At 35.8% G+C, this 17414-nt stretch overlaps 4 protein-coding genes across 4 annotated transcripts; 3 read left to right on the top strand and 1 right to left on the bottom strand.

The window, feature by feature from the left end:
- The first annotated feature begins 98 nt into the window (after positions 1-98).
- Positions 99-3601, top strand: LOC147274108 (DET1 complexing ubiquitin ligase). The gene is made up of 4 exons (XM_086256506.1): positions 99-291; positions 2439-2499; positions 2806-2867; positions 2981-3601. Exons 1-4 carry the CDS (start codon positions 208-210, stop codon positions 3056-3058), a joined length of 285 nt encoding a protein of 94 aa, XP_086112632.1. The 5' UTR covers positions 99-207; the 3' UTR covers positions 3059-3601.
- Positions 3602-4502: 901 nt separating this feature from the next.
- ISPF (isoprenoid F) lies at positions 4503-6262 on the top strand. Its single transcript, XM_086228153.1, has 3 exons — positions 4503-5018; positions 5116-5246; positions 5913-6262. Exons 1-3 carry the CDS (start codon positions 4646-4648, stop codon positions 6144-6146), a joined length of 738 nt encoding a protein of 245 aa, XP_086084279.1. The 5' UTR covers positions 4503-4645; the 3' UTR covers positions 6147-6262.
- Positions 6263-9183: 2921 nt separating this feature from the next.
- Positions 9184-12079, top strand: LOC147274106 (1-aminocyclopropane-1-carboxylate synthase-like). Its single transcript, XM_086228152.1, has 4 exons — positions 9184-9734; positions 9819-9950; positions 10046-10206; positions 10800-12079. The coding sequence occupies exons 1-4, from the start codon at positions 9564-9566 to the stop codon at positions 11782-11784; spliced, it is 1449 nt and encodes a 482-aa protein (XP_086084278.1). The 5' UTR covers positions 9184-9563; the 3' UTR covers positions 11785-12079.
- Positions 12080-15759: 3680 nt separating this feature from the next.
- On the bottom strand, positions 15760-17411 carry LOC147274105 (heavy metal-associated isoprenylated plant protein 39-like). The gene is made up of 3 exons (XM_086256683.1): positions 17239-17411; positions 16600-16675; positions 15760-16389 (listed from the first exon to the last, which is right to left on the bottom strand). The coding sequence occupies exons 1-3, from the start codon at positions 17242-17244 to the stop codon at positions 16067-16069; spliced, it is 405 nt and encodes a 134-aa protein (XP_086112809.1). The 5' UTR covers positions 17245-17411; the 3' UTR covers positions 15760-16066.
- Positions 17412-17414: the final 3 nt, after the last annotated feature.

Raw genomic sequence — 17414 nt, 5'->3', positions numbered from 1 at the left:
ATTAGGAGGGTGAGGTGGGTGGGACAGATAGTTAGGGTGGTGGCTATATAACATGGCATACACATGGACTCACGAAATTACCATATGGAACACTCTCTTGAGTCTTGTGTGTGTCTTTGAGGCTGGTTCCAGAATCGGGGCATTGTGTGCTCTCTCTCTTTTATCTCTATCTACTCTGTCTGTCCAGATTTAGGTGCATTTCATCTCATGGGGTCAATGTTCGGTGACTGGCCGTCATATGACCCTCACAACTTCAGCCAGCTCCGACCCTCCGATCCTTCGACTCCTTCTGTGAGTGTTCACTATCTGAAATTCTGAATCGAACCCATTTGGCTATTCTTTCTATTCAAGCTGTATAATCATGAAAATCTTCGATTTTGTTTTACTTGTGAAGTTTTTATTTACGTTATGTATGGTTCTTGCATATCTTTTTATAGTAATATTGCTAAATTGTTGATCTTTATGAACCGAGTTGTGAAACAAATACTGCTATTTTGTGACACTCGTATTCAGTTCAAGGTAAGGGCTTCTGGGTATGTGCATTAGGACTTTTTAAGACCCAGTTTGAACTGTATGAGAATTATTAGAATGATTTTTATTAGTAATTCTAAGTAGATAGATTTATTTGCAGATTTTGCTTTTGTCTTTATGGTAAATGATGCTATTTGCTGCATGTCATTGTAATGATAAATTTTTCGTTTGGAATAGATATTACAGTCCTCAATTGGATTAACCCAATGATGTGTTAACTTATAGTGCAAATGAGTGATTGAATTGGAAAAGATCTGTCTTTTATAATTTCATTTGCTTTCTTCAATGTCTCATATGTTACTTAACTTAGTCAGAATTCATTTGACATGTTATTTGTTTGATATTTTGATCAATCAACAATATGCTGCTATTGGTTAATCTTCGCTGTCATTGTCATCAATGCATCTCAGTTTATAGTGTTATACCCTAAATTACGTTCATTATTTCTATTAGTCACTTCCTGAATCTCCAAAAGTTTATCTTTTGATTACATTGATCAGATATAAATATACTTATCAAGATTGGTGCTTTGTTGTTCAGTTAACATTTACTCTAATGTTCAAGTCTTATGGAATTCACAAGAAATTTGAAAGCATTTTATAACTACACCATATTTCAGAATTTTTAGTAATCGGATTGCTGTGCCCTACATTGGATTCTTTACCATATGCATTATTTAGTATTTTTCTAAGTTGAGGTAGAAGATCTAGTGTTTAAAGAGTATCCAGATTGTGTTTCACTTTCCTAAATATGGGCTATAGAGTATTCCCCCATAAAATCCTACTAGACGCAAGTTATTTATTTTTGTCTTCTATTTGGCGAGTTCTTGAGAAACTGTTTAAGTCAGAGCATCCAATCCAAAGCCAATTGGCTATAACTAAGGAGACTGAGAATTTTATATATTGAGATGCAAGCTCAGAATACTCGACATGAGATTTTTGTATTCGCAACGTTCCCCTTCATGTGTGATCGAACTGAGCCAAACTCATGGATCAATTATATTGGGTGAAATGGAGTATGTGTGGTCAAATTGGACTTGACATGTGGATGAACTGTCCGCTCTGGTACCATGTTAAAGTGGAGTATTCGACCCAAGACCAAAAACAATTGGTAGTGGGCGGAGAGTCTAAGATTTTAAGTATTGAGATGCAAGCTTAGAATACCTGAATTTTTATAATCTCAGCAGAAACATATGTTACTTGACCACCAGGTTCACATTGTAGGCCAATAGAACATATTCATTGAAAGATGTTATGAGGGATTACGAACACAGAAATATAGCGAGGAAGTCAGAGAAAAGTATATGTGTTCTTTACTTCTCACAAAGTCTTTGATACATTAGTTGCCTTTCCAAACACTTGAAAGAGGAAAACTTTAAAGAGTCTGCTTACCTTGTAGAGAGAAGTAGGTTGTTGGTAGGAGATTGCTTAGTGATGATTCTGAAACATATATTCTGGTGGGTATCAACCATCCGTTAGCTTGGGTTAGTGTTGCTGTGGTGAAACCGGCCTATCTGATGGAAAATATCTCTCAGTTCCAACTACCAGACTGTTCCACAGTTGTGCTCATAGTCCGCTAATAGTACTTTAAACTTATTATTTACACCTGCAGACTACAAGCTGCTTTACTGTTGGACCTAGTTCCGGTCACCACTCTAGATTATACTGTAAAGTTTATTTTTGAAGTAATATTTATAGCTTGTTGTAGGTCTCTCAGGTACTTCAGATGCATCTTCAAAAATTGAACAGATTTAACTGATGTGAATTATTATTTGCTTGTCTGTTTAACAGCAGAAAAAAGAAAAAGAAAAAAGAAAACATGTCATGATTTATATTTATGATGCAAAATGATCAGAATTAAATGCATTCTCTTTCTTTCTTTAAAATCATCTCTCCATTTGTATGTAGAAAATGGCGCCTTCAACCTATCATCCTACTCACAACCGGACTCTTCCGCCACCTGATCAAGGTAATGAAGAAAAATTTGCATCTCCTTATTGCTTGATTCTGGAACTTTCTGTTTTACTTGTATTTTTTACCTGTTTCCCCATTTTCTGTTAATTAGGTTTCCTTTTGTATCATTATTTAGTTTGTGTGTATTAGTAACTCATGATTCTTGAAGAAAGATCCATCATGTCTGAACTTTAAAATTAATACTGACAACTGAAAACTGACCTTCTTTTCGGCCATGGTTTTTCCTCTTGGTATCGGTTAGGAATTTGCTAATTGTGTTGCTTTACAATGTGAAATTGACCTGTCTGAAACTCCTTTGCAGTGATAACTACTGAAACAAAAAATATTCTTTTGAGGCACATGTATCGCAATGATGAAGAGAAGGTTAGTAATAAATATTTCACTTGCACTTTATGCCCCCTTTTCCCAACTGCACACACATGCATGTGATGGAGAGAGAGGTTTTATTCTAGTTTTTCATGGACCTTTTATTGCAGTTGAGACAAAAGCGAGCTGCACCTGAACATCTTTTACCAGAGCATGGATGCAAGCAACTCAGGGCAGATAATTCCTAACAAGCTAAACTGCCCCTGGCACTTCCAATTGGGCTCATTTGTTGTTGCATGGAAATTGGAAGTTCAACATACCCATAAATGTGAATATTGTTGTCATAACGTCAAAGATGTGTTGTGTTTGTGTGCCTGGTCGTAGACTGAAGGGGTGTTTGCTTGTGTGTTGTTGTAAAAGCTGCTTAACTAGACATGTAGATTTTGTGTGTATAAATTAGATATACAGCTTAAAAGGAATGAAATGCTTAGATATGTGCTTTGCGTTATGTTCTCGTCCTATATGGAATGTCCATATGCTAGCTCCATGCTCATTTAAATTGAGAGAGGATTAGAGGAACATGCATCGCACAGAAAATGTGTATATAGTGGTGGTAGATTCAGAAGGTGCATGCTGGACAGACAAGAGAGCAAGGTGCCACATTGATTTGAATGATTTCACTCTGCATTTTTTTTTTTTTTAATATGAACTCTCTTCCATGAGAATGGACCTCCTCCAATAAAAGGAGATTGGATGTCATCCGCAATGCGGCTAAGCCAAATGATCATTGGCAATTTCACTTTGCACTCTGGGTGCATGGGTTTAGTTACTTGAGTATTCTATTCTTAATCTTGGCTTGCTAAACGGCTTAAAAGGGTGTACTAACATTCATGTGATTTGTTGATTCACATTGTCTTGGTGCTTAATAGTTGTAGATATTAGCTAGTGAACTTTGAGAAGTATTTCAAGAATCCTAACAATTCTACATTTCTACAAAGCTATACACATACGATGGCATGCCCTTGAAGGCAAATAAACATCTCTTGCCTTTGAAAGCAAATAAACATATGAGGGTAATTTCATTATTTGCCAAAAAATTGTTGGTATTGTGATGTGCATCTCATTCTGAGACTGGGAATCATGATCATTAATTTAGGGCCAAATGTCACTCTTATCCCTTAGTTTGAGCAAAGTTTTATTAAATTTCTATACTTTTAATTTTGCTATTGTAGTTTGCTAGATATAGCAATTTGATGACAGATTTATTATTATGTCCATTTGTTCTTTAAATGAGGCACTTTGACGACGTGAGTATTATTTCGTCCATTCAATTGTTAAATGAGGCATGTGATCGGTGATCATCATGACATGATGCCCTGTTTAGAGAAATTATTTCATATTATTAATATAATGTTACGTAATATAAATTATATAATTAAATGTTATAATATGAGTGGACATTATTAATATTATATATTATAAGATCACTCATATTAATATTATACCTTATAACTAAAGTATAAATATGATTCACTCGTTGTGAATTGATTATATTACATTATAATATATCGGCTATAAATAATAATTTTTTTAAAATTAGAGGGCATTTGAGAATTTTTATCCAATTGGGGAATATGCGAGTGAGCACATGGATTTGGCTTAAGACAAGTCTTAGCCGAAGTGGGTCCCATTCATTAGTACCGAACCTGAACTCGCGGCAACATCTTCATCTTGTATCCCAACGGAACAGAGTCCGAGCGAGTGAGTGAGTGAGTGAGTCAAGACTCAACAACCGCATAGCCAAAACGCCGTCGTTTCTGAGCTTCAAAACTTCAATGGCCATGGCAGCCTCACCCCTGTACGCCTCTTCACTTACCACCACCACCACCGCAACAACCAAACCACTCTCCCACTCTCTTCCTCTTCGCTCACACCTCTCCAACTCCCCACATCCCCACAAACTTCAACAACCTTCGTCGTCTCCCCTCTCTCTCCGAATCACCAAAACGACACCCAAACCCGTCGTTTCGGCCTCCGCCAGCACGACCTTCGATTTGGACCAAGCCCCAGCGTCCGCCACTCCCTCCAAGTGCTTGCCTTTCCGGGTCGGGCACGGGTTCGACCTCCACCGCTTGGAACCCGGGTACCCGTTGATCATCGGCGGAATCAACATACCTCACGATAGAGGCTGCGAGGCTCATTCCGATGGTAATTCTCGAATTCTACTGCAATGATCTTCGTCTTGTTGTTTAAATTTTACATTTTCTATATTTTTTTTTTTAATTTGGATTTTATTTTAATTTAGGGGACGTGTTGCTTCACTGTGTGGTGGACGCCATATTGGGGGCTTTGGGTCTTCCGGATATCGGGCAGATATTTCCGGATTCGGATCCTAAGTGGCGCGGTGCAGCTTCCTCTGTTTTCATCAAAGAAGCTGTGAGTTATGATCATCCTTGTTCTTCTTGGTTATGGTTTATTTTACGCCTTTTTCTCGTTGAATTGTGGTTTAATTTAGCAAATAAGCATGAATTTGTGTCATTGGTTTCTGGGTTAAATGCATTGACAATCCGTTTGGATGAAAAATCTGATTTTTTGTGGGGTATGATATGAACAAATGATTGCTCTTTCACTTTAATTGGTTACACATGGAGATTGGCAAGTAAGCAATGAAAAAAGATACTATTTTAACTATGCAAGAAAGCTGAACTCTTACCCAGTTAGCAATTGCCTGGGTGTAGTAGTTTTGTGGAGTACACTGTACACATATTCCTTCCTTCTCACCATGATGTGTGTTTTCTCTTTAAGTTCAAAAGAACCAAATGGTTTGTGAATTTGAACATCATGGTGAGTGCATGTCCCTCATCAGCCAGATGTTGGTAAGTAATGTGGAAGAGAAATGCTGGTAAGTGGTAAGCAATGTGGATGAACCATGGACTCCCAAGTCCTATCCAGTTAGCAAATTTCTGGTTCTGGTAGTTTCATGGGGTCCAGTTTTTCCCATGATGTTCACATTCACTCATGTATGCGTTTTCATGCCGGTTAGGTTAAGTAGAAAACAAAAATATGTAAGCCAGCTTATTTTCTGTGATGTGGTTATTTCAGGTGAGATTGATGCATGAGGCAGGTTATGAGATTGGAAACTTAGATGCCACTTTGATTCTTCAAAGACCAAAATTGAGCCCCCATAAGGAGGTTATGAGGGCCAACTTGGCTAAGCTGCTCGGAGCAGACCCCTCGGTTGTGAATCTCAAAGCCAAAACTCACGAGAAGGTCGACAGCCTTGGAGAAAATCGAAGTATTGCAGCCCACACTGTGGTTCTTCTTATGAGGAAGTAGAAAGAGACCTTCAATTGTAATTTATCACACAACTCTTGTATTGCTGCTGTTCTGCTTATAGGTACTCCTCACAACTAGTGCATTTGGTTGGAATCAAATGTCAAGTTATTCTCTTTCTCCCGGATTTCTTTTACAAAAGTCACAGAATCCCCAAATAATGCCATACGAGTATGACATAATAAGATTGGGACAGATGATGTCATGATGACAGATTTAATAGGCCAGGTTTAGGACTTGAAGGCTTGAAACCATAGTCTGCAGTATGCCACAAGGCAGGCTGATTCATTCAGAACTGTCAAGGCTGTCATGTTTCTCATGTTTGACAATTTGATTAAACATGACAAATCCTGATCAAGCACATGCACAATCAGCATAAGCCAATTAGTTTGCCAAATTTGAATTCAGTTATGTTTTTCTGAGTCATAAGGTAAACATTTATATTGTAATATGCTTGTTTTTCATGCTTCTTTGTCGACTTGGGATTGAGTCTAAAAGATTGAAAATTTTTAAGCTTGCCATAATGTTTTGGGTGATTTTATTCAAACTTAAACAAAAGATGCTATATAAATTCGTCACATTAAAAAAAAAAAATGAAATCTAATAAACTTTCTAGTGGTGCCATGGCATTTATGGTCTGTTTTCATTAAAGATGGAGAATTGAAGGCTGACAAAAAAGGGAAAAAAAGGATGGAGAATTAAAAATGATAAGAAATTCAACAGAAGACGATAAAGGTGAGAATACATAGAATAGGTTTATGAAAATTATATATAAATAGTTTTAGTTTAGTTTCATGTATTCTGCTTCCTCTTTTCTTCCTCTTTCTTATCTTTGATCTTCTTGTCTAACTTCTCTCATATTTCTCCATGTTGTCTCTTTAATAGAAAAGAGCAAAAAGCATATGCCTTCATTCTCTGTATTTAAATAGGAAAAAAAAAAAAAGCAAAATCAAAAGAGCCACTAATGTTTTGGTTATAGAGATATTTGGAACTGATTGTTAAAATCGTGTTACCCTTGATTTTTTTTTTTTTTTCTTACTAGGCAATTAAGGATCATAAGCTATGTATGGCAGTGTGGCTTGAACCCTTGTTGAGCTTGTGGAAGCCTGTGGATTTCCCACCAATTGGCTGTGTTCCCATAGGGACATTAAATTGTTTTATTCAGTCTTCAAAATGACCGGGTAACTAGAAACCTTATACCCATCACTAAATGTTCCCATTTAAAGAACAGATAAAACCCACAAGAAATTTGAACTTCCCAGACTAAATTATACCAAAGCTAGTCCCATAAGCTGGAATCGACCAATTCAACTTCAAAGCCATGATAGTCTGTGTTTTCTTCTATATATTGTTTAGTGAGGTTTTACAAGATTTGAATTGGATTTTCAAAGCCACACGTGGAGGAATCATTCTTGTGTATGACTTTTGACGAAAAGGGGTAAATAATTTCCACTAAATAATGGAAGATAACCAAACAAAGCAAAGCCGATTCAACGATACACTCGGCACTTAGCAGTCTTGAACAAATACCAGCTGACCAAGAAAATCTCACTCCATGACCCGTTTAATGTTAGCCACCCATATGGTTGACAAAATATTCCTGGGCCATGTTAAAAGCCACCCATATTTTTAATTTATTCACTTTTTTGCTGAAGATATTTAAAAGTTAAAACAGAGTTCATTGAAGGAAGTAGAACTCAAATCCTACATCAACTCTATTTTACTATTTTTACAAATCTAATCCAAATTTCAAGGCCAATGGCTTGGTCCCCCAACTGCCGATAAAATTCAGGGCCGGCCCTGAAAATAGACAAATTAGACAATTTTTTCGGGATCGCAAATGTTCAAGGTTTCTAATCCCAAATATATTATAATAATTTTTTTAAGTACTTATAAAAAAAAAACACCATGTGTATTCACATGAAGAATTGATGACCCGGTTTTTTTATATGTCTCGAGCCCTAAGGTCGGCCTTAATGACATCTTAATTGTTTACAAATATACCGTGAAATTTTATCTGTCATAGTCTAACATGTTAACGTAAATAAAATCTTTTTTACACTTTATTTTAGTCGGTGGGAAGAAAAAGCCACACTCCCAGGCTGACGTGGGTTTTTTAGACAAGTCGAGAACCGCTATAAATGCTGGAGACAATTGTAGTCAAAGGCTGTTGTTTTGCTCATATCAGACCAAACCACTTGCAAAACATAAATCTGGTGCAATGTAATATATTGGACCAAAAGTCGAACATTCTAGATGGACTCCGAGTAAATTCAGAGCTCCCTCTGTTGAATTCTTGAGCACTTGAGGAGCAAACACAACAACTTTGAATATAATAGGTTGTTTTTCTGTGAAATCTATCAGAAAGGTCACCACTGGAGCAGTTACGGCTACTTCCATATTTCCACAACAATCAACTTTAATCAACCACCAATTCTGGTTTTAATTTGGAACCAAAATGTGTATCAAACATGACTACACACTGTATTTCAGAGTCAAATATACTTTTAGCTGAGGATACTTTTACTAAGTTATACTTAATTAAGACTCTCCCCACTTCCCTACAGTTGCCAAACACTTCCCTCAAAATATTTATACAGTTTGCAAAAAAGAGAGGCCAATTACACTTATGAATAATGACATTGGCCATTGCAAGCACCAAGCTCTATGATTGACATGTACAATGGTGGTGCACATGAGATCCTGCTGCGTGTCCTTTCATAATTCATAAGAAAAAAAAAAAAATTTGGATAGAATATTCATACCACGTTACTTTATAGATTACGTAAGTCTAATCACTCAAGGAAAACCATTTATTCATATTTAATCATACTATATTAGCATAATAACGTGGAATGACCATATACATAATTCTGTTTTGCTACAAACTTCCCTATAATGGTTTGACTGAATTTAGAACTATCAAATATGGAATAAGAGACTCTTATGATGGCTGCCAGTTATAGTCTTATAGATACCTTCAGGATGGTCCTTAGTCTTTATGCACAAGGAAGTGACCATGAAACTGCTTTCCCCAACTGGCTTCAGAGTCTAAACCCCAGATATATGGTTTAACATAACCATGAACTTCAAAACACCCACCCCCATTCAAAGAAGCACCCATTGGACCTTCAACGAACCTTCGTTTTATCAGATTCTCTATTCCCGAGAACAAAAGTCCAACTTTAATCTTGCATAGCCATCTGAGACCAGGACTCCTCCCCAAGAAGCATTTATAAATACCACCGAGGAAGTTGCATATCTCAACCAACTCACATATTTGCGTCAGCTTAGCTTTGGATAACCTTCTAAAGACTAGACCTCTCTACCTCCTCTTTTCTCTTCATAAACTCATTTTCATTTTGATAACATCTCTCACTGCATTGCAAATTTGCAAGGATCTTTAAGGCATAATAAACAATGGGGTTCATTTTGAGCAACCAACAGCAATTGCTATCTAAGGTAGCAACCGGCAATGGACATGGTGAAGGCTCCCCATATTTTGATGGCTGGAAGGCATATGATAGTGATCCCTTCCATCCCACAAAGAACCCTAATGGGGTTATCCAGATGGGTCTTGCAGAAAATCAAGTAAGAATTTTAAAAACAGAACCCTCTTAGGTCGTTCTTTTTCAAAATCACATAAACTTAACTCTTGGTTTCTTCTATATGCAGCTCTGTTTTGATTTGATTGAAGAGTGGGTTTTGAATAACCCAGAAGCCTCCATTTGCACAGCAGAAGGAGTAAAACAATTCATGGACATAGCTATCTTTCAGGACTATCATGGCTTGCCAGAGTTCAGAAATGTATGCATCATTGAATTATATATTTGCATTTTAACATTAATATTTCATCAATTTGTGCTATATATTGACATAATTATTGGGATGAAATTTCACAGGCTGTTGCAAATTTTATGGAAAAAGTGAGAGGAAATCGAGTCACATTCGATCCTGAGCGCATTGTTATGAGTGGGGGAGCAACTGGAGCTCATGAGATGATTGCCTTTTGCTTGGCTGATCCTGGTGAAGCATTTCTGGTGCCTGTTCCTTATTATCCAGGGTATGTTTTCATATTGCTTTGATAGTTTGATCCAAGTAACAGAGAAAAAATTAAATAGTATAGGGCAGTTGCATGATAATAAGAGATTGCTGTTGACCCTAATTAATTAATTTAATGTCAACATTTCATGTTTTTGGACCATCTTGAATTATTGGTGGGGGCATGAAAACGATCAATAGCAACCATTCAAAATTTACCACATTTTGACAAAATGTACAAAGATTCTTGGGAAAATGAGGTCCATTTTCCTATAAAGGACAGCAGACAACTGTACAGACCATGAAAATTTTATTCATAAAAGCAGCCATCCCTTTCTTAAGTGTGGCCAATTGGTTTCTTCTAAGATTGACTTATGAACTCTTAGAAGCTGGATGCGCTAAGTTTATCTGTAATTGTTACCCTTTAATGGTGGCTTAGTAATTTCCATCTGAGATCAGAAGAAGCCAAGCAGGGATGAATATCAACCAAATAACCAATGACTTCTTGTTTAATCTATAAATTAAATAAAAAAGTTTAAAGAGTATAATTTTTTCACAACAGTTCAAGTCCATGCTCCAGGATTTGCTCTAAAGTTTATATGCATTTCATTGCAGTTTTGATCGGGATTTGAGATGGCGAACTGGGGTACAACTTCTTCCAGTGGCTTGTGAAAGCTCCAACAATTTCAGAATCACCAGAACAGCCTTGGAGGCTGCCTATGAGAAAGCCGAAAAGGCTAACATCAGAGTGAAGGGGTTGCTGATTACCAATCCCTCAAACCCTTTAGGCACTGTCCTAGACAGAGAGACCCTAAGAAGTCTAGTGACCTTCATCAATGAAAAGAAAATCCACCTTGTCTGTGATGAGATCTATGCTGCCACTGTGTTCAGCCAGCCAAGTTTCATAAGCATCTCCGAAATCATAGAGGAAGGAATCAAATGCAACCGCGACCTTATTCACATTGTCTATAGTCTTTCAAAGGATATGGGGTTCCCTGGCTTTCGAGTTGGCATTGTGTATTCCTACAATGATGCAGTAGTGAATTGTGCGCGAAAGATGTCAAGTTTTGGATTAGTTTCTACACAAACCCAGCATCTAATTGCATCAATGCTATCAGACAATGAGTTTGTGGACAGATTTATTGCACAAAGTGCTGAAAGGCTAAAAGCAAGGCATATGCGCTTCACTCGGGGACTTGATCAGGTGGGCACTCCTTGCTTGAAGAGCAATGGTGGTCTGTTTGTGTGGATGGATTTGCATAAGCACCTCAAGGAGCAGACATTTGAGGCAGAGATGGCGTTGTGGCGCACAATAATCCATGAAGTCAAGCTCAATGTGTCTCCTGGTTCTTCTTTTCATTGCCCCGAACCAGGCTGGTTCAGGGTTTGCTTTGCCAACATGGATGACAAGACCATGGAACTTGCTTTGACAAGAATCAGAAACTTTGTGCTTCAAGACAAGGAGGCAGTGGTACCAATGAAGAAGAGATGCTGGCAAAAGCAAAACAACCTCAGACTCAGCTTCAAAAGATTGGATGATATCATGATGTCGCCTCACTCTCCTATTCCTCAATCTCCTCTTGTTTCAGCCAGGACTTAGAAAAGTGACTAATTGATCTCGATTTCTATGCAGCTAGAAACATCAAATATTGATGCATTTTCTCGTAGTTATTTCATGCTAGGTTCTTAGGTAGAATATCCCTTCTTAATTCTTTTCTTATGTAATTATAAGAATGATGGATACATTCTTTCATAGGAAAAGAACCAATGCCACAATGACATCATATTCGTTCATGTGTACCTGCAGAGTCCAATTTTTTTTTTTTTCTTTTTTCATGCAAGTGAAAGAAGTTTGTAATAATTTCTCTTACAGAGGTATGAAACATTTCAATTCATTGTTAATTCTTTTACTTCATATGTGAAGATGATAATTCTTGAAAAGAACAGAAATGAAACCATGAATTTCATTTGCCTCAATCAAGGTTCTGATAGCTGCTCTACTCCACCTCAATCAAAGATCATAAACAATTGTATATGATAGACAAACTTGTTTGACCTTTCTCATTTTCTCATAAAATAAAACAAGAAGAACGTGGACTGCAAAAAGTTTGTGCACTTTTCATCATTCAAACATTAGGCCACAGAAGTTTTCCATAGAAAATGTGAAATTGTTGTTTTGTCCAAGTTCTCAATTATTATAGGCAGGACCTGTCATGAAATGTGTCCCATGAATATGTCTATTTTGTGTTTAAGCAATATAGCCTTTAAGCATATTCCTATATTTCCTTGATCAGACAGTCTGTGAGGAAATATTTAAAATAAAATTTTTGGTATTGTTAGAAAAGTTTACTCACATAGTCACATCATGGTCACCAAAAGATACATTATTCAGAAGAATTGACTCAATCAAAAGGATGTGAACCATAAATCTAGTTTTGGGTCGGATCTTCAAAGGCCTGCGACCCACAACTTTGATGGACTTTAGTCCAGCCCAATCTCACTAGAAGGTCGGACACCCGCTTAATAAGATAATCAGATTTAAATTTGGACCCTTTTGAGTCCAGCTCAAAAACCGACTCATTCGGCCTGTTTATGGTAGGCTATGGGCCAGCCCACCATATGGCCCGCAACTGTTTCCCACCACCTTCTTATTAATTATCCTTTCACAAACACCCATTAGGGAGCTGGACATATTTATTTGTACAAACCTTGATGTTATCCAACACTGAGACACTGCAATTTTTATTGTCTGCATTATATGTATTGGAAAAGTTAGCTGTGATGTCCATCATCCACTTTTTTAAGTGAAAAACAAAGTAACAAGCTACCACAATGTTAATGGAGATGTTTGAGAAAACTTGCTTGTATAAGCAAATACAGATCAACATGAAAGCTGTGATCCATAATAAGTAGTCACTCCTGTTTTGCTTGTTACAATGTCACCATCTGTTTTGCATTAATAAAATAATCGGTCATTATCTGTTGTGTTCCATCAAAGGGTAAAGAATGATGGAGTTGGGATGGGTTTGCTTAAACAACCAAAGATTAGTTAGATTATTGGTAAGCAAATGCCATGAAGGTTGACATCATCTTTGTACTCTGTTAAGTGATGACAATGGCTGATGGCACTAGGCAGATATATAGCATGCAAATAAACCATGACATCTTAGTTATGATCAAATCCATAAACTATCTTAATTTTGATTTTTTTTAATCCTTTATCATCTTGTTAGCCCATGAGCTAAGTTATGTAACATTTTGGCATACATATGTTTTTCTAATAAAATAAATCCCATAAATGGTTTTCTGTTTCAACCTCTGTGTACCACTGTGCATAAATAAATGCTCCAATCTGTTCCTTATTGTCTTTTGCAAGTTTACTTATACTTTTTTTTTTCCCAAGAGGGGTATTGCCAATTGATCACTAGCTGAGCCCTAGAATTTGGTTTGCATTATTGCATATATTTCTGGGCTAGCTACACGAATGGCACATTTGTACACCGTATTCAAAAGGATAACCACTCTTTACAAAGACCTGTACACCAATACGGCATGAGAATGCATAGGACTTTAGTTGCCATCTTCCTAATAACGTTTCTATCAATAGATAGAAGAAAGCTTTGGGGTTTGAAATTGCAATGGGTATTATTTGTTGGGTTGCGCCAAACCAAATTGTTAGTTTTGATAGCACTTGACACTTGTTGTAGACCAATAAATAGTAGACACGTACCTTGAACATTTTGAAACTATGTTCGAGGGTATCATTTACTGGAGTACGCCTAACTAAACTATGAATTTGATATGATTAAATTATTTGGATCTATCTTAATATTTTGTGGAACATTTCTCTGATAAAAACAGGTTCCACATGAACAGGTCATACCTATATTTAGAGAAATCATCTACAAGGTGATTATTGAGATGATCCCAATATGACTCAATACAAACTATAAATGTGGTGGAGTTAATCTCGCTCTAACAATCTACAATATATCAGTTGGGCGATCTATTTCTAATAACACTGAAGTTTTTTTTATATAAAACTTCACATCTGAATGCCATTACATTTTTCCCAAGTACTCAACAAACAAAAGGGTTTTTGATTTAAATCACTTTCACAATAATAGATAGGTGAATTAGATTAGAAACAAACACAGAAAACAATGAAAATTTATCTTAATTAAAGTTTGTTCTCACTTCATCGGTTCAATCAAAGCCAAATATGTTTCCTGGTTTCCAACTTTACATGCTACCTCTGCAGGACTACTAAGGGCACTCATTCACTACATGATTAACAATTTCATCACGGCTTGTTAATTTGCCAACATAACGACATATGACTTTACATTCTAAATTCATTTTGGAGATTTCCCATCAGCCAAAAGCATCCTTTTCAATTTACAACTTAAAAAAGAGTCATCTTGACATTACAGACTGCTCATTTTAAGCCCTGAAAAATGAAAAACTGTGGAAAACAAGGTAACATTTAGAAACTACTTCTGGTCCATTATAGCTATAGAATTGATGGTTAACAGCCATACTTCCTATCATATGAAAAAAAAAAAAAAAATTGACACATCTTTATTTGGTTATAAATTATAATTTAGAATGATCGAGGTGGAGCAGATGCAACTGAACAAGTTACTAGTCTAGTTTTATTTCTACATGTGTTGAATTTATTTTATTTTAAACCAAAAAAGGTAAAAGGTTAGTTTTGACAATTTGGCATACATCTACATTTATTAAAATAGAAAATTATGATTAAATACTAAATATCAATAATTTTTTAGTAAAGCAGCAAGACACTAATTTTTTTTAGTTTAGGTACTAACCTAGAGTAAAACATTTTAGATTAGGTCACAAATCAGTTTGTTATACAGTTGTGACTGTCGAACAGTTACAGTTGTAATTGTCGAACATTCACAGTTGTGACTATTTAAAATTTATAAAAAATCAAAATTTTTAAGGGTTTCATAATTTTGATTTAGGTTTGGGGGATAAAGTCCTATAACCCAAAGACTAAACATTAAAGTTTAAGCCTTGCAAATATTGAAAAAACAACAAATCAATAAAAAAGTTATGATTGTTAGACAGTCACAGTTCGATATAACCATGTTTTTTAAAGTTGGTACCTAAACTGAAATTTAGTACCTAAAGTGAAATGACATAAATGTTTTAGTAGTTGAAATGAAAAAACATTATAATTTGGTACCTAAAGTCAATGAACCTTTATTAAAAATAAAAATGCACAGGTATAAACTTTGCTCTCCTTCTAGAAGTCACATTTATAAATTTATTATTTGACGGTATATCGGTTATACTCTATAATTTTTCTTGTTCTTGACGTCAAAACTGGATCTCTTGATCCAGAAATTTTCAATTAATTATTCCAATATAAAATTACTTCCTAGCATCATTGTCCTTTTGGGTCTCAAATAAAGCTTCAAGTACTTCTCAAGGGGAAATAAAAAATTAATAATATTGCTTTCTAATATATATCCTAAATATTGCCATCCACAAGTTATCATATTAAATAGATTATATTGTCACTGCACTTGCAAGAAGTTAAGAGATCGAAACAACTGAAAACAAACATGAATTTGACAAAGATTAGGTATGTGAAGTTGTGAATGACATTATTCTAATAGCACTAATTATGCTAGCTTAATCAATTTCCAGCAAACTTTGAAACCAAAATGGATATCACTACCACCAAAATGCTTGAAATTTCAAACACTTATTCAAGCTATTTGTACTGTACACACCACAAACAGTTCTTGGTTGACCCTCCAACTGGCTCCAACAAAACATGATTCAGATGCCTCACCAATACATCAAACTGCTCCCCCATCCTTAATTAAATGGTCCCATCACACAATTGATTAACATATGACACAAGAATTTGGGTTTTCTTCTGCACTTTGCACATAGTAGTACTTGGTCATGTGAGGATTGTATTGTTGGTAGGCTGTGACAAGGTCATGAATCTGTTTATTTGCATCTTTCTTCTTATCATCATCCTTCTTGCCTTCATCTTTTTTGCCCCCATCTTTCTTATCATCTTTCTTTTCTTCCTTTGCTGGTCCAACTGTTAGTATCTCTGCGCACCAATTTTTTCTTAATTTGCTCACCACATCAACAGGGTCCACATCTCCAGTCACTGTTAATTTCTTCTCCTTCATGTCCATAGCAATAGAATCAATGCCTGCAAAAATTGTAGAACAGAGGAAGAAACAGAGACAATAAGTATTTGCCATATTAAATTCGCTGATTTTTCTCTTTCTAATGTATGTAATTGCAAACTTTCGGTGCTGACAAATGAAAAACTTCAACAAAGTTCACATTCATTATTTGCAAAGCACAAAGTTAAAATAAATGGAGCAAAATTCAGTTGATCTTCATCACTAGTTCATACCTGAGAGACTTGAGACTTTTTTCAAGGCCTTTTGCTTTTCCTTGTCATCGTGTAAATCCAATTTCAATACCACCTTCTGCAAGAAAGAGAAGAATTACCGATTAATATACTAAACCAAGGAGCAACCAACTGTCCATGGACCAAACATTAAAGCTTTCAGATACCACTCACCAAAAAGGGACAGTTTTTGAAATCCAAACAAAAAACAAAAGCAGAAGATTGAGAAATGAATGTATTTTGAAGTGGTAAAAGAAAGGTGTTTGAAACTTAATCTACAGTATCTGATAAAAGAAAACAAAATAATGTACGAGTCACCGAAAAGAACCAGACTTAATGTTTTCGGATACCAGTCACCAAGAAGGGACAGTTTTCAGTAAGTTTTTGAAATCCAAACATGAAACAAAAGCAGAAGATTGAGAAATGTTTTTTGAAAATGAAAAAAGCAAGGTCTTTGAAACTTAATCTACATAAACCCAGATAACCCATTATCTTAAACCCATTAATATCAGATAAAGTTATTACTATAAACCCATTAATCATTAAAAGAATCAAAGAAACATAGTTGTAAAATATTTATGCACTGACAAAGACTGAAACAAAGAATAAAGATTGGGGAGCAGGAAAAGTGGGAAACTATACCTTCATCTCACTTGGGTACGATGTTCTGACCAAGAAGAATAAAATAGTGACAAAAACTAATCAAATATGGTTGTAAACAAAGAGAAGCAAAGGGTTTATAGCAAAGAAGAAGAGGAAGAAACAGAGAAACAGACTTTTCCTTGAGACTAGTTTTGTGGAAGACGGACTGACCTATT

This window comes from Dryas octopetala, chromosome 9, assembly GCF_963921425.1.
Source record: "Dryas octopetala chromosome 9, drDryOcto1.1, whole genome shotgun sequence".
Lineage (NCBI taxonomy): Eukaryota > Viridiplantae > Streptophyta > Magnoliopsida > Rosales > Rosaceae > Dryas > Dryas octopetala.
Note: the sequence above shows the minus strand (reverse complement) of the source record. Positions and strands in the feature narration are given on the sequence as shown.